This window comes from Choloepus didactylus, chromosome 10 (assembly GCF_015220235.1).
Source record: "Choloepus didactylus isolate mChoDid1 chromosome 10, mChoDid1.pri, whole genome shotgun sequence".
Taxonomy (NCBI): domain Eukaryota; kingdom Metazoa; phylum Chordata; class Mammalia; order Pilosa; family Megalonychidae; genus Choloepus; species Choloepus didactylus.
Window position 1 is genome coordinate 82,043,804 of NC_051316.1, and position 25,917 is coordinate 82,069,720.

The 25,917-nt window shown below is 40.6% G+C and overlaps 1 protein-coding gene across 2 annotated transcripts in view; it reads right to left on the reverse strand.

Moving 5' to 3' along the window:
• Positions 1-14,588, reverse strand: part of APTX (aprataxin) — a 39,304-nt gene extending 24,716 nt beyond the window's left edge. The window contains exon 1 of one of the 2 annotated variants that reach the window (XR_005210734.1): positions 14,445-14,588. Coding sequence is in view for 1 of the 2 variants with exons in the window: in XM_037798185.1 (XP_037654113.1) it covers positions 14,445-14,491 (47 nt within the window). In the remaining variant the exon portion in view is untranslated. The remainder of the gene's footprint in view (positions 1-14,444) is intronic. The other variant, XM_037798185.1, reaches the window with a different exon arrangement.
• Positions 14,589-25,917: the final 11,329 nt, after the last annotated feature.

Sequence of the window (25,917 nt, forward strand, 5' to 3'; positions counted from 1 at the left end):
ACAAGACTCACTCCCCCACTCACCAAAAAGGCTAAGCAGGGGAGATCTGGCTTGTGGAGAACAGGTGGCTCGTGGACGCCACCTGCTGGTTAGTTAGAGAAAGTGTACTCCACGAAGCTGTAGATCTGATAAATTAGAGATAAGGACTTCAACTGGTCTACAAACCCTAAAAGAACCCTATCAAGGTCAGCAAATGCCACGAGGCCAAAAACAACAGAAAATTATAAAGCATATGAAAAAACCAGACGATATGGATAACCCAAGCCCAAGCACCCAAATCAAAAGACCAGAAGAGACACACCTAGAGCAGCTACTCAAAGAACTAAAGATGAACAATGAGACCCTAGTACGGGATATGAAGGAAATCAAGAAGACCCTAGAAGAGCATAAAGAAGACATTGCAAGACTAAATAAAAAAATGGATGATCTTATGGAAATTAAAGAAACTGTTGACCAAATTAAAAAGATTCTGGACACTCATAGTACAAGACTAGAGGAAGTTGAACAACGAATCAGTGACCTGGAAGATGACAGAATGGAAAATGAAAGCATAAAAGAAAGAATGGGGAAAAAAATTGAAAAACTCGAAATGGACCTCAGGGATATGATAGATAATATGAAACGTCCGAATATAAGACTCATTGGTGTCCCAGAAGGGGAAGAAAAGGGTAAAGGTCTAGGAAGAGTATTCAAAGAAATTGTTGGGGAAAACTTCCCAAATCTTCTAAACAACATAAATACACAAATCATAAATGCTCAGCGAACTCCAAATAGAATAAATCCAAAAAAACCCACTCCGAGACATATACTGATCACACTGTCAAACATAGAAGAGAAGGAGCAAGTTCTGAAAGCAGCAAGAGAAAAGCAATTCACCACATACAAAGGAAACAGCATAAGACTAAGTAGTGACTACTCAGCAGCCACCATGGAGGCGAGAAGGCAGTGGCACGATATATTTAAAATTCTGAGTGAGAGGAATTTCCAGCCAAGAATACTTTATCCAGCAAAGCTCTCCTTCAAATTTGAGGGAGAGCTTAAATTTTTCACAGACAAAGAAATGCTGAGAGAATTTGCTAACAAGAGACCTGCCCTACTGGAGATACTAAAGGGAGCCCTACAGACAGAGAAACAAAGACAGGACAGAGAGACTTGGAGAAAGGTTCAGTACTAAAGAGATTCGATATGGGTACAATAAAGGATATTAATAGAGAGAGGGAAAAATATGGCAAACATAATCCAAAGGATAAGATGGCCGATTCAAGAAATGCCTTCACGGTTTTAACGTTGAATGTAAATGGATTAAACTCCCCAATTAAAAGATATAGATTCGCAGAATGGATCAAAAAAAAATGAACCATCAATATGTTGCATACAAGAGACTCATCTTAGACACAGGGACACAAAGAAATTGAAAGTGAAAGGATGGAAAAAAATATTTCATGCAAGCTACAGCCAAAAGAAAGCAGGTGTAGCAATATTAATCTCAGATAAAATAGACTTCAAATGCAGGGATGTTTTGAGAGACAAAGAAGGCCACTACATACTAATAAAAGGGGCAATTCAGCAAGAAGAAATAACAATCGTAAATGTCTATGCACCCAATCAAGGTGCCACAAAATACATGAGAGAAACATTGGCAAAACTAAAGGAAGCAATTGATGTTTCCACAATAATTGTGGGAGACTTCAACACATCACTCTCTCCTATAGATAGATCAACCAGACAGAAGACCAATAAGGAAATTGAAAACCTAAACAATCTGATAAATGAATTAGATTTAACAGACATCTACAGGACATTACATCCCAAATCACCAGGATACACATACTTTTCTAGTGCTCACGGAACTTTCTCCAGAATAGATCATATGCTGGGACATAAAACAAGCCTCAATAAATTTAAAAAGATTGAAATTATTCAAAGCACATTCTCTGACCACAATGGAATACAATTAGAAGTCAATAACCATCAGAGACTTAGAAAATTCACAAATACCTGGAGGTTAAACAACACACTCCTAAACAATCAGTGGGTTAAAGAAGAAATAGCAAGAGAAATTGCTAAATATATAGAGACGAATGAAAATGAGAACACAACATACCAAAACCTATGGGATGCAGCAAAAGCAGTGCTAAGGGGGAAATTTATAGCACTAAACGCATATATTAAAAAGGAAGAAAGAGCCAAAATCAAAGAACTAATGGATCAACTGAAGAAGCTAGAAAATGAACAGCAAACCAATCCTAAACCAAGTAGAAGAAAAGAAATAACAAGGATTAAAGCAGAAATAAATGACATAGAGAACAAAAAAACAATAGAAAGGATAAATATCACCAAAAGTTGGTTCTTTGAGAAGATCAACAAGATTGACAAGCCCCTAGCTAGACTGACAAAATCAAAAAGAGAGAAGACCCATATAAACAAAATAATGAATGAAAAAGGTGACATAACTGCAGATCCTGAAGAAATTAAAAAAATTATAAGAGGATATTATGAACAACTGTATGGCAACAACTGGATAATGTAGAAGAAATGGACAATTTCCTGGAAACATATGAACAACCTAGACTGACCAGAGAAGAAATAGAAGACCTCAACCAACCCATCACAAGCAAAGAGATCCAATCAGTCATCAAAAATCTTCCCACAAATAAATGCCCAGGGCCAGATGGCTTCACAGGGGAATTCTACCAAACTTTCCAGAAAGAACTGACACCAATCTTACTCAAACTCTTTCAAAACATTGAAAAAAATGGAACACTACCTAACTCATTTTATGAAGCTAACATCAATCTAATACCAAAACCAGGCAAAGATGCTACAAAAAAGGAAAACTACCGGCCAATCTCCCTAATGAATATAGATGCAAAAATCCTCAACAAAATACTTGCAAATCGAATCCAAAGACACATTAAAAAAATCATACACCATGACCAAGTGGGGTTCATTCCAGGCATGCAAGGATGGTTCAACATAAGAAAAACAATCAATGTATTACAACACATTAAAAACTCGAAAGGGAAAAATCAATTGATCATCTCAATAGATGCTGAAAAAGCATTTGACAAAATCCAACATCCGTTTTTGATAAAAACACTTCAAAAGGTAGGAATTGAAGGAAACTTCCTCAACATGATAAAGAGCATATATGAAAAACCCACAGCCAGCATAGTACTCAATGGTGAGAGACTGAAAGCCTTCCCTCTAAGATCAGGAACAAGACAAGGATGCCCGCTGTCACCACTGTTATTCAACATTGTGCTGGAAGTGCTAGCCAGGGCAATCCGGCAAGACAAAGAAATAAAAGGCATCCAAATTGGAAAAGAAGAAGTAAAACTGTCATTGTTTGCAGATGATATGATCTTATATCTAGAAAACCCTGAGAAATCAACGATACACCTACTAGAGCTAATAAACAAATTTAGCAAAGTAGCGGGATACAAGATTAATGCACATAAGTCAGTAATGTTCCTATATGCTAGAAATGAACAAACTGAAGAGACACTCAAGAAAAAGATACCATTTTCAATAGCAACTAAAAAAATCAAATACCTAGGAATCAACTTAACCAAAGATGTAAAAGACCTATACAAAGAAAACTACATAACTCTACTAAAAGAAATAGAAGGGGACCTTAAAAGATGGAAAAATATTCCATGTTCATGGATAGGAAGGCTAAATGTCATTAAGATGTCAATTCTACCCAAACTCATCTACAGATTCAATGCAATCCCAATCAAAATTCCAACAACCTACTTTGCAGACTTGGAAAAGCTAGTTATCAAATTTATTTGGAAAGGGAAGATGCCTCGAATTGCTAAAGACACTCTAAAAAAGAAAAACGAAGTGGGAGGACTTACACTCCCTGACTTTGAAGCTTATTATAAAGCCACAGTTGCCAAAACAGCATGGTACTGGCACAAAGATAGACATATAGATCAATGGAATCGAATTGAGAATTCAGAGATAGACCCTCAGATCTCTGGCCGACTGATCTTTGATAAGGCCCCCAAAGTCACTGAACTGAGTCATAATGGTCTTTTCAACAAATGGGGCTGGGAGAGTTGGATATCCATATCCAAAAGAATGAAAGAGGACCCCTACCTCACCCCCTACACAAAAATTAACTCAAAATGGACCAAAGATCTCAATATAAAAGAAAGTACCATAAAACTCCTAGAAGATAATGTAGGAAAACATCTTCAAGACCTTGTATTAGGAGGCCACTTCCTAGACTTTACACCCAAAGCACAAGCAACAAAAGAGAAAATAGATAAATGGGAACTCCTCAAGCTTAGAAGTTTCTGCACCTCAAAGGAATTTCTCAAAAAGGTAAAGAGGCAGCCAACTCAACGGGAAAAAATTTTTGGAAACCATGTATCTGACAAAAGACTGATATCTTGCATATACAAAGAAATCCTACAACTCAATGACAATAGTACAGACAGCCCAATTATAAAATGGGCAAAAGATATGAAAAGACAGTTCTCTGAAGAGGAAATACAAATGGCCAAGAAACACATGAAAAAATGTTCAGCTTCACTAGCTATTAGAGAGATGCAAATTAAGACCACAATGAGATACCATCTAACACCGGTTAGAATGGCTGCCATTAAACAAACAGGAAACTACAAATGCTGGAGGGGATGTGGAGAAATTGGAACTCTTATTCATTGTTGGTGGGACTGTATAATGGTTCAGCCACTCTGGAAGTCAGTCTGGCAGTTCCTTAGAAAACTAGATATAGAGCTACCATTCGATCCAGCGATTGCACTTCTCGGTATATACCCGGAAGATCGGAAAGCAGTGACACGAACAGATATCTGCACGCCAATGTTCATAGCAGCATTATTCACAATTGCCAAAAGATGGAAACAACCCAAATGTCCTTCAACAGATGAGTGGATAAATAAAATGTGGTATATACACACGATGGAATACTACGCGGCAGTAAGAAGGAACGATCTGGTGAAACATATGACAACATGGATGAACCTTGAAGACATAATGCTGAGCGAAATAAGCCAGGCACAAAAAGAGAAATATTATATGCTACCACTAATGTGAACTTTGAAAAATGTAAAACAAATGGTTTATAATGTAGAAGGTAGGGGAACTAGCAGTAGAGAGCAATTAAGGAAGGGGGAACAATAATCCAAGAAGAACAGATAAGCTATTTAACGTTCTGGGGATGCCCAGAAATGACTATGGTCTGTTAATTTCTGATGGTTGTAGTAGGAACAAGTTCACTGAAATGTTGCTATATTATGTAACTTTCTTGGGGTAAAGTAGGAACATGTTGGAAGTTAAGCAGTTATCTTAGGTTAGTTGTCTTTTTCTTACTCCCTTGCTATGGTCTCTTTGAAATGTTCTTTTATTGTATGTTTGTTTTCTTTTTAACTTTTTTTTTCATACAGGTGATTTGAAAAAAGAAGGGAAAGTTAAAAAAAAAAAAAAAGAAAAGAAAAAGACAAACAAGGGAAAAAAAAAAAAAAAAAAGATGTAGTGCCCCCTTGAGGAGCCTGTGGAGAATGCAGGGGTACTCGCCTACCCCACCTCCATGGTTGCTAACATGACCACAGACATAGGGGACTGGTGGTTTGATGGGTTGAGCCCTCTACCATAAGTTTTACCCTTGGGAAGACGGTTGCTGCAAAGGAGAGGCTAGGCCTCCCTGTATTTGTGCCTAAGAGTCTCCTCCTGAATGCCTCTTTGTTGCTCAGATGTGGCCCTCTCTCTCTGGCTAAGCCAACTTGAAAGGTGAAATCACTGCCCTCCCCCCTACGTGGGATCAGACACCCAGGGAAGTGAATCTCCCTGGCAACGTGGAATATGACTCCCAGGGAGGAATGTAGACCTGGCACCGTGGGACGGAGAACATCTTCTTGACCAAAAGGGGGATGTGAAAGGAAATGAAATAAGCTTCAGTGGCAGAGAGATTCCAAAAGGAGCCGAGAGGTCACTCTGGTGGGCACTCTTATGCACACTTTAGACAACCCTTTTTAGGTTCTAAAGAATTGGGGGTAGCTGGTGGTGGATACCTGAAACTATCAAACTACAACCCAGAACCCATGAATCTCGAAGACAGTTGTATAAAAATGTAGCTTATGAGGGGTGACAATGGGATTGGGAAAGCCATAAGGACCAAACACCACTTTGTCTAGTTTATGGATGGATGTGTAGAAAAGTAGGGGAAGGAAACAAACAGACAAAGGTACCCAGTGTTCTTTTTTACTTCAATTGCTCTTTTTCACTCTAATTATTATTCTTGTTATTTTTGTGTGTGTGCTAATGAAGGTGTCAGGGATTGATTTAGGTGATGAATGTACAACTATGTAATGGTACTGTAAACAATCGAAAGTACAATTTGTTTTGTATGACTGCGTGGTATGTGAATATATCTCAATAAAATGATTATTAAAAAAAAAAAAAAAAAAAAAAAAAGAGCATGACGAATCAGCTGGAAATCTAAAATCATAAGCTCGAGCCTCAGATGATGATGGTGCTACAAGCAGTTCCTGCTTCACTTTTAAATGCTACGTCTTCAGAGGGGCATCTGTTTGCACTTGCTGGGAACTGCAGAATAAGCAGTAATGGACTAAGGAGTGTAGCACGTCTTCATTAGGCATTGGCAAATAAGTCATGTTGTGACCACTCATGCTGACAATAACGGAAGCCAGGAGAGAACACAGTTTGAGTGCAAGGACAGGGAGGAATCTGATGGGTGGCTGAGAGCACGGCTGGCTGCTGCAAGATAATAGGAATGACCCCTCATGACCTCTACAAATACACACTTTATTTCCCCACCCCCCCCAAAGATCTGAAGTTATGACATTCCTGTTTACTACCTCTTGAGAAGCTGAAGCAGTGAAAGCATAATGCTATGTGACTAAACTTAAGCAATATCTTGGCCTTTTCAGCCTCCAGTTCCACCTTCCAGGAATGAAGCTTTTTAGGATACGGGGCGTAAAGAAGGATGGGTGTTTCTGAATCTTTCAATACTGTCCCCTTCAGTAAAAATCTATAAACTGCAAGCTCTATGGGAACTTATCATAAATCCCCAGCCCTTTAGAGTAAGCATGCAAAAAGTATTTTTAAGTGAATGATCAAATGACAACCCTATCCAGGTTCTCTTTCTTTCTCTCTTCTTATGGTATGTTGTTCTTCTTTCTTTAGACTATCCCATACACCCTCATATCTATGAAGATGAATCTCAATTCTCTCTTTTTCAGGACCATGATTTTTTCTCTCATTCCAGGTTGTGGGAGTTGATGGGAGAGAAATTCTGATTATTTATTAAAGAACCCAAATGATCTGACAGGCCACGAAAACAAGGCCAACAATTTGAAATTGGAGCAGTGTTGTCCAACAGAACTTTCTTCAATGATGGAATGTTCTATATCTGTGCTGTCCAATGAGGTAGTCACATGTAGCTGCATCTGAAATGCAGACAGAGGAACAGATTTTTTTTTTTTAATTTAATTTAAATTTAATGTAACTTAAAACAGCCAAACATGGCTGGGGGCACTATCATAATGCCCAGCACAATCCTGGAAACCTGCCTGGCTCTGACCTATTAGATCAATCCCTAATCCCTCAGGCTTGAAGTTAAGACCCTCCATCCTCTAACCCCACAGAATAAGTTACTTATTTCACTTCCTGCTATTTTTCACAGAATTAGTCCCACTTGTATCCAACCCCCTCCCTTCCCCCATATACTCATACATGCATTATACTCTTCAGGTATAACATAATGTAACTACAGTGAATCAGGCCATCCAAATAAATAATTCTTAATATGGTCTCCTGGAATTGGTTTATACTCTTTCCTCCCTCCTAGAAATCCAAATCATACTCAACCTTCAAGTCCCACCTCCTCCTCCGAGGCCTTCACTGGGCTGTCTTCCCTTCTACACATTTTGTTATCAGATGTGGTCATACTACCTTCATGGTTCTCTGAATGCTTAATATGGACATGATTCTACTCTCCAAATGGGATTACAAATTCCTGGTAAACAGACTATATCACTGTCCGCCCATTCAGGAAACACAGAGAAAGGGTCTCCTGAGATCACTGCACTGGGCTAGGCCTGGCCTTGTAGTCCTGGATGCCCTGGTATTCAACATACTTTTATTAAGTGCATACTATGTGCTAGACACTGTGCCAAGTGATTTTACACTTCATTTAATCTAATCAACAAATCTCATTCTAAGGAAGAAAAAATTAGGACTTAGAAAAGATGAGTTATGTGGTCAAGTCACATAGTCAATGTGTAATAGAGCTTGGATTTGAATTAATTCCAAAGAATGGGTTCTTAACCCCTGCACCATACCACCTTTCGGTTTCACTCATTTTATCACTCAGTCAAGATTACTGCACACCTACTATGTGCCTTGTACCATTCTAGTACTTGGATAGAGAGATAAAGCATGGGTTCTGCCTTCAAAAGGCTGAGTCTTCTAGAAGAGAGATGTAGAAACAATCATAATAGATGTGATAAGTATTTATTGGTCTGCAGTATTATGGGAACACAAAACTGAAGTACCCAGCCTAGACTACAAGAAAGGGGGTATTAAGGAAGGTTTCTTACAGGAGGTAGACCTAAACCAGCTGAGCATGTTGTCCCAGAAAGCAAAGGAATAAGGAGTGCATGACAAAAGTTTCCAAAGCAGCAGAGGGATCCCATAATGATTGAAAAATGTCTGTCTGATTTGACAACCAGTCACTACTGACCTTAGGGTGAAATTTCAGGAATCATGGGTCTGAAAGCTAAACTGCAGAAGTGAATGAGAGGTGAGGAATTGGAGACAGAATTTAGAATATTCTTTAAAAGAGTTTAGATGAGAAGAATAGAATTATTGTTTGACAGCTAAAGGAAGATAGATGACCAAAGACTTTTTCTTTCTGTTTTCTCTCTTTCTTTGAGGTGGGGGTAGGAAGAGATCTTTAAAAACCTGACTTCCTTGTTTAGGTATAACTGGGACAAAGAAAGAGAAAGCCAAGTAAAAACAAGATATCACAGGTAAAGGATAAATGACAGAAGCAAAGATAAAGGGATTTTCTTTGATCAAGAGACAGCTCATCCTTGGAGACTAACAGTAAGGTAAAGATGAGTGCAAACATAGATGACTTTGTAAGAAGGGAAAGCAGGGGGTAGAAACTTGACAATGATACCGATCAAAAGCAGTGGGTTCTCTGCCCCACACACACAACAGCCAATCTATGACACCCAGGTTTCAAACAGAGAAAAGTTTAACGCTACACATGAAACAGGAGAGCAGATGGCCTGTCAGCCAAAAAAATCTGTCTCCCTCAGTGTAACGAGTTCAGGGCTTTTACAGATTCCAACAAGGGTGAGAAGGGTTGTTACCATTATAATAGTAAGTATACATAGGCTGAAACTAGGCTAGAATAACCATTAAATAGTAACTGCAAACAGGCCTGAAACTAGGTTAGAATAACCATTGCAATAAACTAGTTGAGTTTCTATAATCTCAGGTATTAACTTCTGCCTATTCTACAATGTAGAAAGAAAAAGCATCTATATGATTCAGTAATCATAATCATTTGATAATTCTTAATTTCTCAATTACAAAAGAAAGTCTGATGACATCAATTTTCTCCATAATACAGGTGAAATAACAACAGAGTGAAGTGCTTGGGAGCTTAATGAACAAATGAAGAAAAAACAATATAAAATAATGGTTAACATCAAGGCCTGTAAAGTCAGACTGCTTGGGTTCAAATCTTAGCTCCATCAGTTACTCACTGTGTGACTTGAGGCAAGTTATTTAACTGCTCTAACTTCCTCAGCTGTAAAAGGATATTAATTGCTCTAAACAATAGGGTTATCAGAAAGTCTAAATGAAAATGAAAAGTATGTAAAATTCAATCTCTGGCAAAAAGTTAGCATTCAACTCCACTATCACTCTTATTAATATTGAAGGTTGGATGAACAGGTTAGGGTGGTCACTGTCGAGACATCCCTGAAGATCGGGAAAGTGATTGAACTAGAGGAAGAAGTAGCAACAGACAAGATGGAATTTAACAAAGGATTATGAATACTGAATCTTTATATAATTTACTTTTTCTTAGTTGCTAGGGTATTAGAGTAGCTAGAGGGAAAGGATTGAAATAGTGGAACCGTAACACATAGCATCCTTTGAAACGTGTTCTACAGCTACTTGTTAAATTGTAATTTGAGGAGAACCTAAGATGGCAGCTAGGTGAGACAGGGCAAAAAAAAACACCTCCGTGAAAAATACTAGATAAAAACCAGAAAGTGACCCAGAATACTGGTTTCAGCAATGCACCAGCTGGACAAGATCTGCTAGTACCACAGGGGCCGTATACTTGGTGAAACTGGGAGTCTGCATTCTGAAACGAGTGAGTAAGCTGGCTGGAAGACCTACGGCTGCACTGCAGTGCGGGGAAGCCAGGGGTTCGCACTTGGAGACCAACTGGTTCTTTTAAAAAAAAAAAAAAAAGGGGAAAAACCCAGGAGCAGATGCAGTTGTGACAGTGGGAACCACACAGTAAAACACAGCAGGAGAGGGCTGAGTCAGCCTCTTGGTGTCTGGCCTGAAGGATAGCCCGCTGCAGATACCCTCAGGGACAGGGGAGCGGAGGGGAGAGCCAGAAGCAGAAACAAACCCCGCAGCTTGCAGCTGGCTCCCTGGAGAGCTGGATAAACTCCTGCCCGAGGCTGTGCCCACAGCCCAGAGCCCCGCCAGTTGTCCCGGAGCTGGGAAGGCGGAACTGTGCGAGGAGGGGAGGGTTGAGACGCCCCGTTCGGCCATCTTTGCATCAGGCTGAGAGCACCCCTGCACGGCCCGGCGGCCCGGGGCTTCCCTTGAGGGACGGTGCACACAGTGACGTAGCACAGCCTTCCCTCAACAGAGGTCCTGGAAGATCACAGCTGAGAAAGGGGGCCCACTCAGAAAACCCAGGGATGCTACACCAAGTCCGATGGTTTGTGTGTCAGCGAGAGAGAGGGTCTGGGGCTGAAATGAAATGAAGGCTTGACTCTTGCGGCGGCCTTGAATCTCCAGGAACACCTGGAGAGTTTGAATATTAGAGCTGCCCTGCCTCCCTAGCCACCCAGATACACACCCCACATTCAGGGCAGACAGCTCCAGCAACACACCCAAACTGAGTTCACCAACTGAACCTCACAAGAATCATTTCCCCACACACCACAAGGACACAGTTGAGGAGAGCTGACTTGAGGGGTACAGGTGACTCGCAGATGCCGTCTGCTGGTTAGTTAGAGAAAGTGCACGCCACCAACTTGTGTTTCTGAAAAATTAGATTGTTATCTTTTTTTACAACTTGAAAGAACCCTATCAAGCAAAGCAAATGCCAAGCGGCCAAAAACAACAGAAAATCTTAATGCATATGATAAAACCAGACGATATGGAGAACCCAATTCCAAACACCCAAATCAAAATATCAGAAGAGACACAGTACTTGGCACAATTAATCAAAGAACTACAATCGAGGAACGAAAACATAGCAAAGGATTTAAAGGACATCAAGAAGAGCATGGCACAGGATATAAGCGACATAAAGAAGACCCTAGAAGAGCATAAAGAAGACACTGCAAGAGTAAATAAAAAAAATAGAAGATCTTATGGAAATAAAAGAAACTATTGGCCAAATTAAAAAGACTCTGGATAGTCACAATATAAGATTAGAGGAAGTTGAACAACGTCTCAGTGTCCTAGAAGTCCACAGAACAGAAAATGAAAGAACAAAAGAAAGAATGGAGAAAAAAATCGAAAAAATCGAAACGGATCTCAGGGATATGATAGATAAAATAAAATGTCCAAACTTAAGACTCATTGATGTCCCAGAAGGGGAAGAGAAGGGTAAAGGTCTAGAAGGAGTATTCAAAGAAATTGTTGGAGAAAACTTCCCCAACCTTCTACGCAATATAAATACACAAAGCATAAATGCCCAGCGAACTCCAAATAGAATAAATCCAAATAAACCCACTCCAAGACATATTCTGATCAGACTCTCAAATACTGAAGAGAAGGAGCAAGTTCTGAAAGCAGCAAGAGAAAACCAATTCACCACATACAAAGGAAACAACATAAGACTAAGCTGTGACTACTCAGCGGCCACCATGGAGGCGAGAAGGCAGTGGCACAACATATTCAAAATTCTGAGAGAGAAAAATTTCCAACCAAGAATGCTTTATCCAGCAAAACTCTCCTTCACAGTTGAGGAAGAGCTTAAATTTTTCACAAACAAATGCTGAGAGAGTTTGCCAATAAAAGACCTGCCCTACTTCATATATTAAAGGGAGCCCTACCGACAAAGAAACAAAGAAAGGAGAAAGAGATATAAAGAATGTTAACAGACATATATAGAACCTTCCATCCCAAATCACCAGGACACTCATTTTTCTCTAGTGATCACGGATCTTTCTCCAGAAGGGACCATAAGCTGGGACATAAAACAAGCCTCAAGAAATTAAAAAAATTAAAAAATTAAAAAATTGAATATATTCAAAGCACAATCTCTGACCACAATGGAATACAAATAGAAGTCAATAATTTTTGAATGGGAAGTCCACTATTTACTTCCTACATGATATAAAATACACAAACTCTAAGGACAAATCAGTCGTTTTGAACTCAACGTAAAATATGTAATTTTTGACAACTATATAAAGGTGGGGGAATGGAGGAGTATAGGAACATAGTTTATGTGTCCTATTGAAGTTAAGGCATCAAAGAAAAACAAGACTGTTATGGATTTAAGAGGTTAATTTTAAGCCCCACAGTAAACACAAAGAAATTATCAGAGAATATGACCATAGAGATGAAAAGTAGAGTTTGGGTTAAGAGAAATGGGGGAAAGGGCAATGGGGAGTTAAGAAATGAGTGTAGGGTTGCTGTTTGAGACAAAGGGTAATTTCTAGTAATGGATGGTGGGAAAGACCATTACAACATTCTAAATGTGATTAGTCCCACTAATGGAAGGCTAGGGAGGGGGTGGAATGGGAAGACTTAGGCTGTATACATGTTTCCACAATTGAAAAAAAAAATAAAAAAGACAAGTCTAAATATATGACAATTGAATGCCAAGGATGAACCTGGATGGGATCGGAGGACGGAGGACAGGAGGCTCAAAGGGACACAGTTGAGACATAAGGAAAAGGAAACATAGAATGTAAGGTTTGTATCATTGTTGAATCTCTTGTACTTCTTAGCTGCGCTTAATGGGATTGCATAAAAGAATGTTCTTGTTCATGGGAAGTGTATATGTGAATTATAGTGTTTGTTCAAGGATGTGTGCAGCTAGCTCTCATATGTTCAGAAGACAGCAATACACGATGGATGATAGATAGGGAGGGAGGCAGGGAGGGAAAGAAATAGCGATGTGACAGCATGTTAAAGTTGGTGGACTGGGCTATCGGGGGAGGGGGGTCAGGGTATGCTGGAGTTCTGTGTATGGGGTTTGTATTGTTTTTGCAATTGCTCCTATAACTTTGAATTTATTTCAGAATAAAAAATAAAAAAAATTGTAATTTGAAAGCTATACCTTTTTGTATATATATTTCACAATAAGGAAATAACTGAAACTATGGAACTGTAACCTACAATACTCTTTGAAATATGCTCTCTAACTACTTGTTAAATTGCACTTGGAAAGTTATCACTTCTATGTATATATGTTATATTCTACAATTAAAAAAATGTGATTTAAAAAATAGTGAAGATTGGTTGAAAGCAAGAGTCAACGACCTGTGAAAAGAACATCGGACAGCATTTAACAGTGCAAACTAAGGCGGGAGGGCATAAATCCGAACAGTCTGCCCACATGAACAATCCAAGTCTAAGTATTCTACACGACTCCCAATATAAGACAAATTCCCAGAAGGCTCCAAACCCAGACAACATTGATTCCAAATGGAAATTATATCCCTGTTTCGTTGAAATCTCTTTCACTAAGAAAAGGCTTGCTTATTCTGGGCTTCCTGTAATGCCTGTTGAGAAAATTGTTCTTCACAATATGCACTCTCCTTTAAAGAGCCCTCAAGAGAAGTTCCTTTCAGAGAGTTTTTGGCCGACAAAGCTATCCTTCCTGACAAGCTGAACCGCCTCATTAGGTAGGACAGTACCCACTCTCTAATTAACCTTTTTTCTGCTTGTGTTGCGACCGAGCTATGTGCAGCTATCGAAGGCACACGTGAACGAAACAGGAAGACCAACGTGACCGCCCGCTGAAAAAAACGAGTGCAGGAGTAGAAGGGCAGCGGGAAGTCGAAATCCCGAGAGCCCGAGGAGGAGTCAACGCTAGCCGGGAAAGAAGCCGTGAGAGCACTATTCAAGGCACAGGACTCAGGCGCAGTAGCGCCCGGGCCTAAGGCCCAAATCCGCAGCTTTCAACCTCTCTACCTGAGGAGACAAGCTCAACACCGCCTTACCTCGGGATGGGAAAGACGGACACGGCGACCTTAGTCCATCCGCGCATTACCGCTTCCGGCGCTGCATGATAACGTCGCGAGACCGACAGGAGCGCAGTCTGCGGCGTCAGCAGAGTTTTGGGAGGTTTGGCTGAGTTGCACCTAAAGCCGGCTGGGAAGTGCCCGCCCCAAGCGGTCCCTCACCAGAGAGGGCTTCAAGTGTGTATCCTGGCAATTGACCCAGGGGGGACGGAGCTCTCTCAGCACCTCTCGGCGCGAGGTTCGCCCTTCTGTACCGCCCTCAGTCTAAACTGGGAGAGACTTCAGGCAACCTGTCTATGGCAGTTTCCAGGCGGCCGTGCATCTTCTTTGCACCCCTGTGAGGTGAGGCTCACTACATTGAGCCTCTGTTTTCCGCTGTTATTACCTGCTATGACATTGTTTTTCCCCCTTTCTTAGCCACCATCTACTTTCTCCCTTTGTTGGGGAGAAAGAGGAGGAGCAAGAGGTAGAGAAACCTGCCAAGTTTTGTTCTAGTACTCTCTTCCCTAATGAACTGTTGGAAGGGCAATCAGGGAGTAGAGAAGCAGGATGCTAGGATGAGATGTTTACTGATTTTTGTAACAATTCCAGGACGTTTCCTCAGAATCAGGTTTTACAGTTGTTCAAAGGCATTTTGGCAGATGGGGAAATCCTTATCTCATGGGTGAAGGCATAATATTTATAATTTTTCTCAAATACCTTATATAAAAACTGAGCCTTAAAGAGTCAAATTTCTTTATCAAGATGGAATTGTTTCCTTCCATATAAAAGCAGAAACTCAACAGTACTAACAGAGACATCTGAGCCATCAAGAGAGAGGGTGGGAACAAAAAGAGAGACTTGATCTTGTTAGCAGAGGAGATGCAGGCTTAAACTAAGGTCACACCAGGAAGAGGGGAGGCACTGGACACATCTCAGCAGCTGCAGAGTCAGGCCTAATGGCAGGTCCACAACTGCTTGAGATTAAAAGTGGCAGCTCTGGTGACGGGGCCAGTTGTGTTCTCTCAGAATTAAGCTTCTCTTTGCATCTGCTTCTACCTGCCCTGCCATTGTATGTATTACATTCAAAAATTGGTTTGGGTCATTCTAATTGGATTAGTCACCATAAAAAGTACAAAATTGGGCAGAGTTCCCATGCTCAACCTCCCTGGCTGATGGCCTCAGCTAAGACTAGCCCACTATCTAAAGCGCAGTAGTGGCCAGGAAAGGAGGATCACGAGTACAATATATGGCTGAGGGCACTTAAAAGATTCAAAGATTCCACTCCAGAACTAAAATGATTTATCACAAACAGGTATATAGAAATGAATAGAGAGTGGTCTGTGGTATTATCTGAAGCAGTAGTCCTCAAAGTATAGTTCCAGGACAAGTAGCATCAGCATCACCTGGAAACTTGTTAGAAATGCCAATTTGGGGGCCCTACCCCAGGCCTACTGATTGAGAAACTCTGGGAATGGGGCCCAACAATCTGTTTTAAACAAGCCCTCCAGGTTTTCCTGATGCTTCCTCAAATTTTAGATTCACTGATGGAAGGCAAAGGCTTCAAACTGTGCCCCAAGCCAAATGTGTTTTGTTGGCCTGCTCAAGGAGTTTTAGTTTTTTTGTTTTATTTTTTTATTCCAACAGTTAGAAATTAGATCTCACATGAAAACCAGGATCCATGGTCTTGTGAAAACACAAAATCAGTAAATCTAGCAAATTCTGTTGACAAATGGCTGGAATTGAGAGTGCCTACTATGTGCTCTCCAGTTTGCCACTGTCCCCATCCATTTATTTATATAAACTGACTCCCTGAATGCCCTTGATTTTGAGGCAATTGGCCTCAAGGAAGTGCAGTTGGAGCCAGAGGACCTTCCTGTGTTGGCTGCGGTGGTCTAGTCCAGAGACTTGCTCATGTTGGGCCTATAGTGGTCAGGCCCTGTGAGTCTGATTCACCTTAACTATAACTCACATGAGACTGAGGTAGACATCAGAGTATAATTTCCCAGTGTGTCAAGGCAAATAAATTACTGTCATGGGCAAGACAAGTACTAGAATCTGTATATTCAATGTTCCTCTATTTGACAAATATTCCTTGAGACTCTATTGTGTGCCAGATCCACAGGTAAGCAAAACAGACGTGGTCCCTGCTCTTATGGCACTTACAGTCTAGTGGGGAAGACAGTCATTACTTTCACATGCAAAGAATTACAAACGGTGATAAGTTCTAAGAAAGAAAAGTGCACAGTTCTGGGAGAGAGAATAGCTGGGATACCTCATTTTGCTTGTTTGTTTTTAAGGGTGTTTGGAGGGGTTGGGAGCAGTGTCAGGAAAGGCCTATCTGAGGAAGAGACAAACTGAGTCCAGAAAAAATGAAAAGGAAACAGACAAGTGAACACTTGGTGGAATAATATCTTAGATCTGTGATCTAGACAGAGGAAAGAGCATATGCAAAGGCCCTATGGGCAGGAAAGAGTTTAGCATATACTTTCACGCAGGACAGAAGTCCAATAAGGCTGAAAAGTAGGTAGTAAGGGAGAAATGGTCCAGCTTGTAAATCACCTGAAGTACTGTATGTAGGTTCATCCTATATGCAATGAAAAGTCCCTGAAGAAGGAGCTGGGGAGTAACATGATTTTATTTTCATTTTATGAAAATCACTGTGGTTGCTGTGAGGAAGAATGGTTTGGAGGGGAGGGAAGAACAGAAAGGTTGAGACCAGTTGGAAGTTTACTGATGTAGTATAATGGATATTGGCAGCCTGGACAAGGGAAGTGGCAGTGAAGATGGAGAGATGCGGATTGACTCAAGAAATATTTTGGAAGCAGCATCAACTGGACTAGACATGTTCCTTTTTGACAGTAGGTTTCACGATGAAATAGCTACACAATTCCTGATTAATATCTTTTAATTATAATCTTTTCCAATTCTTGGTAGTCCCACCTGTAATTGGTACAGCAGTAGAGAAGTTCTATTCTACACCACAGTGTAAACATGCTGATGAATCCATAAACAATAACCTACAATTTACCTTCAGATCTTCCACCTATAATTTACACTTTATTATTTCCACCTCCTTCTTTTAGGACTGGTTAACTTCTCCCACTATGTATTGATTTCATAATGTAGCTCTCTCAAGTGTCTAATTTGCAAGAACTTGGGGGATACTTCCAAGAAATGATGTTCATACCATTGGCAGTTAGTGTTGGAACTCTCATTTCAATACAACAATGCTTATTTGTGTAAGACATGGATTTTTTAGTGATTTATCCTAAAATTTCTTGTAAACCTATTAAGGAAGAAAGACACAAGAAGCCCTTCTAACTTATCCTGCTTTACCTTCCACCATCTCTTCATTCCCAACTTTATACCAGCAACATTGAACTTCTTACCTCCCTGTCCTCCCATACTTATCATCTATTGAATTCTTTGATATTCATGCTCTTCCTTCTGGAATGTTCTTCTTTATTTTCTCCCTATATTCACTCTCACTCCCTCCAACCCATTCATACTGCAGCTAGAAAAAGTGTTTTAAACAAAAATCTGATGATGACCCTCGCCTGCTTAAATCCCTTTATGGTTTCCAACGCTCATCAAATAAAGTAAACTCCTTGATTAGTCTTAGTTTTAAAGAAGGTCTTGTCCATGTCCCCAACCCCATGTACCACTTTCTTCTTCCATACCAATATGCCAAAACACAGGAACTTTCTTTCAATTACTTGATCCCACTCAAAGTTCTTGGCCTGGAACCCAGAAAACTATTCTAACTAACTTAAAGATTGATATGGAGCTGCCCTCTATATCACTCCCAAACCATTTGAATCTTGTCCTATCCAGGCCGTCAACTTCACAGTCACAGATAGGCAATAACAGGAGAAGCTGAACTCTTGACATTGTCAAGATCAGCTCCACCTACACAGGGAAGATCAGGACTGTAGTAGCTTACAGGGAATCCTGCACCTCACACTCACCAGTGTTTTGGTCTCCAGCCAGATGACACTGCAGAAACTCTAGTTCTCCAATGACTGTTGAATTTATTCATTCATTGAACAAGTGTCTGTGAGTACCTTCTACATGTCAGGTACTGTTCTAGGTGCTGGGGCTACCACAGTAAATAAGACAAAGTTCTTTCAGAGATCTCACAATCTATGAGGAGAGGCAGACCATAAACAAGGAAATATATAGGTCATGTGAGGATAAATGCTATAAAGGAAAAACAAAGGAAGATAGAGAGTGATGGGGTTATTTTATGTATCACTGAAGGCCTCTCTTACATACAGACCTAAAAGAAAAGGAAACCATCAAGGGGTTTTAAGCAGAGAAGTGACATATTTTAAAAAGGATCATACTAATTATTTTATTGCACCAAGATCTTAAAAAGAGGGAATGGTTTACAAGTGTGCAGAGTTTTTTCAAACCTTGATGTCTGCATCCATTCAACAAACTTAATCTGTCTGTGTCAGGCAGAGAGCTAGGTGATGAGGAAAGAGAAGTCAACAAGCCATGGCCCCTCCTATTAAGGAGCTTTCAGTCTAGTGAGCACAGCTCCAGTATATATTCACCATTCATGGACTTAGCTTTGAACTATTCTACTCTCCTGAACCTGCTGGTATCTGTGACAGTTTGGATGTATTATATCCCCCAAAAAGCCATGCTCTCTGATGCAGTCTTGTGGGGACAGACATATTAGCGTTGATTAGGTTGGAATCCTTTGTTTGAGTGTTTCCATGGAGATGTGACTCAATCAGCAATCAACTGTGGGTGAAACGTTTGATGAGATAATTTCCATGGAGATATGGATGCCACCCATTCAGGGTGGGTCTTGATTTAATCACTGGAGTCCTATAAAAAAGCTCACAAGCAGAAGGACCTTAGAGCAGCTAAGAGTGACATTTTGGAAAGCAGCTGAGAGAGACATTTGGAAACGGCCATTGAAAGCAGATTTTTGCTGACACTTTGGAGATACTAGCCCAGTGTTTCCTCCAGAGAGACTAAGAGAGGACAAAACACCCAAAGAGCAACATTTTGAAGAATGCACAGGAGCTGAGAGAGGAGCTGGAACACAATGTGCCTTCCCAGCTAACAGGTTTTCCAGACACCATTGGCTCTCCTTCGATGAAGGTATACTTGTGTTGATGCCTTAATTTAGACATTTTCATGGCCTTCAGACTGTAAATTTGGAACCAAATAAACCCCCTTTATAAAAGCCAATTCATTTCTGCTATTTTGCATAGTGGCAGCATTAGCAAACTGGAACAGTATCCTTACAGCCAATACTTCAGGAATTGACCGAGCTGCTCTTCCTCCCATTTGTGTTTCTCATTACCCTTCAGACTGTATCCCAGTGGCATTTTCCTAGCTATGCTTTGGCTCCTCTTGACAAAAATTTGTATGCCTACACTTTTATACTATTTAGACAGTCCTGGGACACCACCCCCTACCGCTGCCTCCTACCTTCTCACTCTTTTCACTAAAAAACAGCTCTACATGTCAAAATAACACGATTTCATTAAGTTTACTCTTTGTTTCTCCACCGTATTTTCAACCAGAGTGAAATCTTTACTTCATAGAATAATATCATTCTAAATTATTTGACTGTAACAAATTTTATAATCACTCTTCAAAGGGCCTTTGATGTAGAAAAGACCTTACTTCCCACCTTTGCAATTTCTCCCTGGAACTTTTAGAGATAGGAGAGGTGGCTTATATGATTGAAGAGGAAAAGAGGACAAAAAATTTTAGAAAATGAAAATTTGGCCTTTTTCTCTGTTACAAACCACCACTGTGGTGGACCCCATTGCATCATACCTCTCAGAATTCTCGCCCTTGTATAGTCCTCCCCAACATGGGCCCTGGACTTGGCCATAGACTGGCTTTGTCCAAAGGGAAATTAGCAAGCATGGTGCAAGTAGAAGCTTGATACATGCTTGCACATGGTGACCTGTTATTTTGTGGTGGTTCCTCTCAGAACCCAGCTGTCATGTTGTGAGAAGTCCAACTTAGCCACGTGAAGAGACCATATGAAGGAGAAACAAGGTCCCGTTGACAGCCTCAGCTGAGCTGCCGGCTGACAGCCAGTCATGAGAATGAGCCACCTTGGAAGTGCATTCTCCACCTCCAGTCAAGCCATCCTAGCAGTTGCCACATGGAACAGAGAGGAGCTGTCCTGCTAAACTCTGTCTTAATTGCAGAATTTTGCACAAATAAGTGATTATAGTCACTTTAAACCACCAATTTTGGGGGCAGTTTGTTACAAAGGTAACCAATATTCATTCTCTCTTTCTCTCTCTCTAACGCATTGTTTCTTCTGTGTGCTAGAATTCTTAACACAAAAATGTTTTTTTGACTTTTGGGTAAAGGCCCAAATAGGAGAACCACCTTATATATTTATGTAAAGGTTAGTTTAAAGTCTCTGCCCCTCCACAGGGAAGGGCTTATGTCTGTCATGGTCAGCATCACTTCACTGACCAAGAAAGGACCCTGGCACATAGTTGGCACTCCATATTTTATAAATGAATGTCACCCTCTAGCTATACTATTCATCTGTTTGAACAGGATGGTAATTTTTATAACCGTTATTATTATTAGCAAATATTTATATAATGTTTACTACATGCCAGACACTGTGCTAAGCTCTTTATATGTATTAAGTTATTTAGTCCTCACAACAGAGGACTACCTATGAGCTAGGTGCTATTATTATTATGCCCTTTTTACAAATGAGGAAACTGAGGGACAGAAACAATAAGTAACTTGATTGTGGTAGGACCAGGAATCAGGCTCCAGTATCTATATTTTTAACCACTGCACTGCTTCCCCAGTTTCCTGTCCTAGGTCTGCCAGTCACTGCTGTTGGAGTAAGAACAAGATAAGGTTACTCATCAGAAAAATAGCAAGGAGGGATTTCTGTCACTAATGTGACTATTCAGGTAGAAAGCTGCATATAAGGACTAAGCTCCTGCTTTAAAGTGCCTTTACTAAAATCTTGGACAACAGGAAGATGAGAGTCAGGAATGAGAGATAGTGGCACTAATCAAGAAGAAAGACCCTTTTACCAGTCCCCACCCCCAAGCCTCTAATACTGGGGTTAAAATGATGAACCCCAACCTGTGGGCTCAGTGTAATCCCCGTCTCTCAATAGGACTGTAAAGAGCCCTGAGTCAGTAGCTGCTACTGCAGCACTGAGTCTCTTTTGCTGTTGGTGCCGCTGTGACCTGTGGCTGGGCCTCGCTGATGATCAGCACAGAGGCCAACAGCAAAGGCCCACCCTGACACCATCATCAGCCCTGCCTCTGCTCTGAGAACAGCCTGCAAGTGGAAATTAAGATCTAAGCCAGCAGCACTCTCAAGATCACTTGCCAACTGACCTCTCCTACTGCACTTTCTTGACCCAACAGCATGACTACTACACCCAAACACCACCACTACCCCCCACACAAATATGTACACATACACATATTCACACACATCCCTGGTGTCCTGACTTCACTCCCATATTTGGACAAGAACATGATAAATTGAAATAAAAATATTGAAATGGCAGTTTAACCGAACAGTAGGAGAAATATTCCATCATTGTATTGCTTGATAGCTACAAAAGGAGTGCAAAGTTGGAGCACAGGACTTCAGATCTTGTACTCAGAGATTGACATTCTCTGAATAAAGACTTTTTGAGCACCTGCTAAATGACAATTACTGTGCTAGGTACTGGAGATAAAATGCTATCAAGTCAGGATCACTGAAAGAGCCCTCCACCTCAAAAGCTTTGCTTTAACTCATTGAATAGCCTTTTGGTGTACTGCCATCAGGCTGTGTGGGGACCCAGGGCCTGGGACCCTCCCCTCCATAGTCATTTCACTGGCCACCTCCATGACCAGGATAGACGTTAAAAGTTATCAGACCTTCCCAGGGGAGGAAAAAAATGTTAGCATTGAAACTCCCCTCCCCTGATCACTGTTGATAACAAATATCCATACCCTTGCAGTCACAAAACCCTGCAGAAACTCTGTTCTCACACCCTCCTTGTCCTAAACCTTATAAACCATCCCTGATACCCCCTGCTTTTGTGGAGTGCCAACTTCCATCTTTCCCAGCCCGCCACTTAGGAACAAACCATCTTCTGTAAGTCAGTCCTATTAGACTCATATCTGGCTCCGTGTCTGGCATGTTCTTGGTCCTAGGGCTAAGTTGGATTGTGACAGGCTATAAGAGGCATCCCTGTGAATTGATCACCACGTCTGAGATGCTGTCAAGGACACTGCTCTTCATATCACAAGTGTTCTCTTTATAAGCACCCCTGGGAGGCATTCCAATCAGATCCCAGTTCCGGGTATAGTTCCACTTCTCCAGAGTAACAGGTTTGTTTTTTATCTTATGGACACCACAAATTGTGGAAACAAGGCTGTTAGCTGAGAGACAAATTCAGGGCCCAGCTGCTCATATGTGAAGGTCATTCCTATAAACATTTTTAGCCTTATTCCTAGCTCTATATTGTCTTTTCCTTTGTTTTTATTTCTTCATTCTCCACTCTTTTCATGTATGCCTTTTTTATGTATCTTTACATAAATTCTATGCTAGAGGTATGTCCACAGGGTGATGTGGGGAACACAAGAAGGTTTATAAATCAATCAGAGGATTAGAGAAGACCTTGCATAGGGATCATTGCTTGAGTTGCGTTTTTCTTTTGTTTTGTTGAGGATGTTGTAGAGTTTATAAGTTGTTGCCAAGTGCAAGAAGAGACTAAAAAAATATCCTGCAGAGTAGATTTTGATGTCATATCATGGGTTTATGAGACACCTTAGAAATTGTTTACAACAAATTGCAGTTACTTCCGTAAGAGATTTCTTTCATCAATATCTTTTCTGAAAAAAAGAGTATGAGGGCAAATTGACACATTGTTGTAAGTGTGTTCAATCACCAGACTCATTCACAATTTAAGACCTTTTTCCTCTCTTTTCTTAAGAGTTCTAGCAATGTAAAAGTTCATGTTAACAATTTGCATATACATCAAAATTTATGTGCAGAGAAGGAAATTCAGATGGTATGTCAAAATTAAATTAGAAGAGAGAGAGGGACAAGATGGTGGCATAGAGAGGTGTGGAATTTAGTTAGTCCCCTAGAGCAACTAATAAACAACCAGGAACAACAAGTAAATAATCTGAAACAACAGCTGGAGAACAACCGTGACTGTCCACACTTCATATGCCAATCTGGAAGGGGTGGAATAGCTGAGATTGCAGCATAAAATCTGTAAGTAAAAACTGCAGAACCACACCGGGAGTCCCCTCCCCCCATGGCAGGCTGAGCTGCAGGACCTCACTTTGGAAGAAAGCAGCATTCTCAGAGTAAATGAATATAGCTCAGCCCAGCTCCAACTGGGGTTTTAATTAACAAATGTGGACTGCTGAATGCAAGCTACAAACAGACAAACCCCTAATAAGCAGCAAAGTGCCCTGAGGCTGCTCCCAGTAGAGAGGAAGTAGGGCTGATGGGGAGAGAAAAAAAAACTAAGAGAAAAAATATACAGAGGCTTTTAGAGACAGCTGACCTGAAAGAGCTAGAAGGAGTCTGCATCCTGGGAGAGGGAGCCCAGAAGACCAGGTGTTATCTCTGACTGATAGGCAAAACTGGGGGTCCATGGACTGGCTCTAAAAAGGGACTTTATTTCCCTTTTTCTTTCTCTCTCTCAACCTGAGTGGCTCAGTGGAGAGAGCCTCAGCCGTTTTCAGTTTGCAGCTCTCTGACCAGACAGGAGTGGAGATAAGAGTTAGAGAGAAAAAGGGGATATTCAAGTGCAGAAGATAACTCCCTAGGGGCTGTATCTTCTCTAAGAGGAAGGAGGTGGGGCCCAGCTCTAGTGCTGCCCTTCCCTTCAGAACTTAGACCCCAGGGCCTGGGGGAAAACATTCAAAACAGAAACAACCTAAGCTGAGAAATAAAGGGGCCACACCTCCTTACACCAGTCAGGAGCAACAGGTTGACAGGTACCACCTGCTGGGCAGGTTAGGAAAAGCACAGCAGCTAGAGGCCTCACAGGAAAGTCTGTCAATCTTCTAAGACACACCCTCAGGGAAACCTGACACTGAATATAGACCCATTCTGAGACTTGAGCCCATTCTGGTCTGGGAAAATCCGATTGGGGTAACCAAGGAAACTAGATGCCTATACAACAGAAATCTACAACCCACACTAGGAAAAGCAAAGATATGGCCCAAAGGAACAAACTTACACCTCAAGTAAGATACAGTTGAGATACTGTTTCACTTTAATGAAACAATCAATTACAAATTTTCAAATAAATATGCTAAATCAATTCAAAAACCTAGTCAACAAGCTTAGGGAAGATATGGCAAAAAAGATGAAGGATATAAAGAAAACACTGGGTGAACATAAAGTAGAAATTGTAAGTTTGAAAAAACAACTGGCAGAATCTATGTAAATGAAAGGCACAACACGAGATGAAAAACACAATGGAAACATATGATATATTTCAAGAGGCAAAAGAAAACATGCAGGAACTGGAGACCAAGACACCTGAAATCCTCCACTCAAAAGAACAGATAGGGAAAAGAATGGAAAAATATGAGCAACATCTCAGGGAACTGAATGACAGCATGAAGCTCATGAATGTACGTGTCATGGGTGTCCCAGAAGGAGAAAAGAAGGGAAAAGGGGCAGAAGCAATAATAGAGGAATTAATCACTGAAAATTTCCCATCTCTTATAAAAAACATAAAATTACAGATCCATGAAATGCAGCATACACCAAACAGAATAGATCTGAGTAGAATTACACCAAGACACGTAATAATTAGATTATCAAACGTCAAAGACTAAGAATCCTGAAAGCAGCAAAAGAAAAGTGATCCATCACATACAGGGGAAGCCTGAGAAGACTATGTACAGATTTCTCAGTAGAAATCATGGAGGCAAGAAGGCACTAGTGTAATATATTTAAGATACTGAAAGAGAAAAACCACCAACCAAGAATCTTATATCCGGCAAAGCTGTTCTTCAAATATGAGGGAGAGTTTTAAATATTCTCTGACAAACAGACAATTTATGAACAAGATACCTGCTCTACAGAAAATACTAAAGGGAACCCTACAGACAGATAGGAAAAGACAGGAGTGAGAGGCTTGGAACAGAATTTTGGTTGATGGTAACACAACAATGTAAGTATACTGAACAAAGATGACTGTGAGTATGTTTGAAAGAGTAAAGTTAGGGGCATGTGGGACACCAGAAGGAAAGAAGGAAAATAAAGACTGGGACTATATAACTTAGTGAAACTTACAGTGCTAGACAATTATGATAAAATGTTCAAATATGTTTCTACATGAGGGAGAACAAATGAACATCAACCTTTCAAGTTGTTAAAAATGGGATAGGAGGAGAATATGGGGGAGGGATATAGGACTCTTGGCATTGGTGATGTTGCCTGACTTTTTTATTGTACTTTATTTTAATTCTGT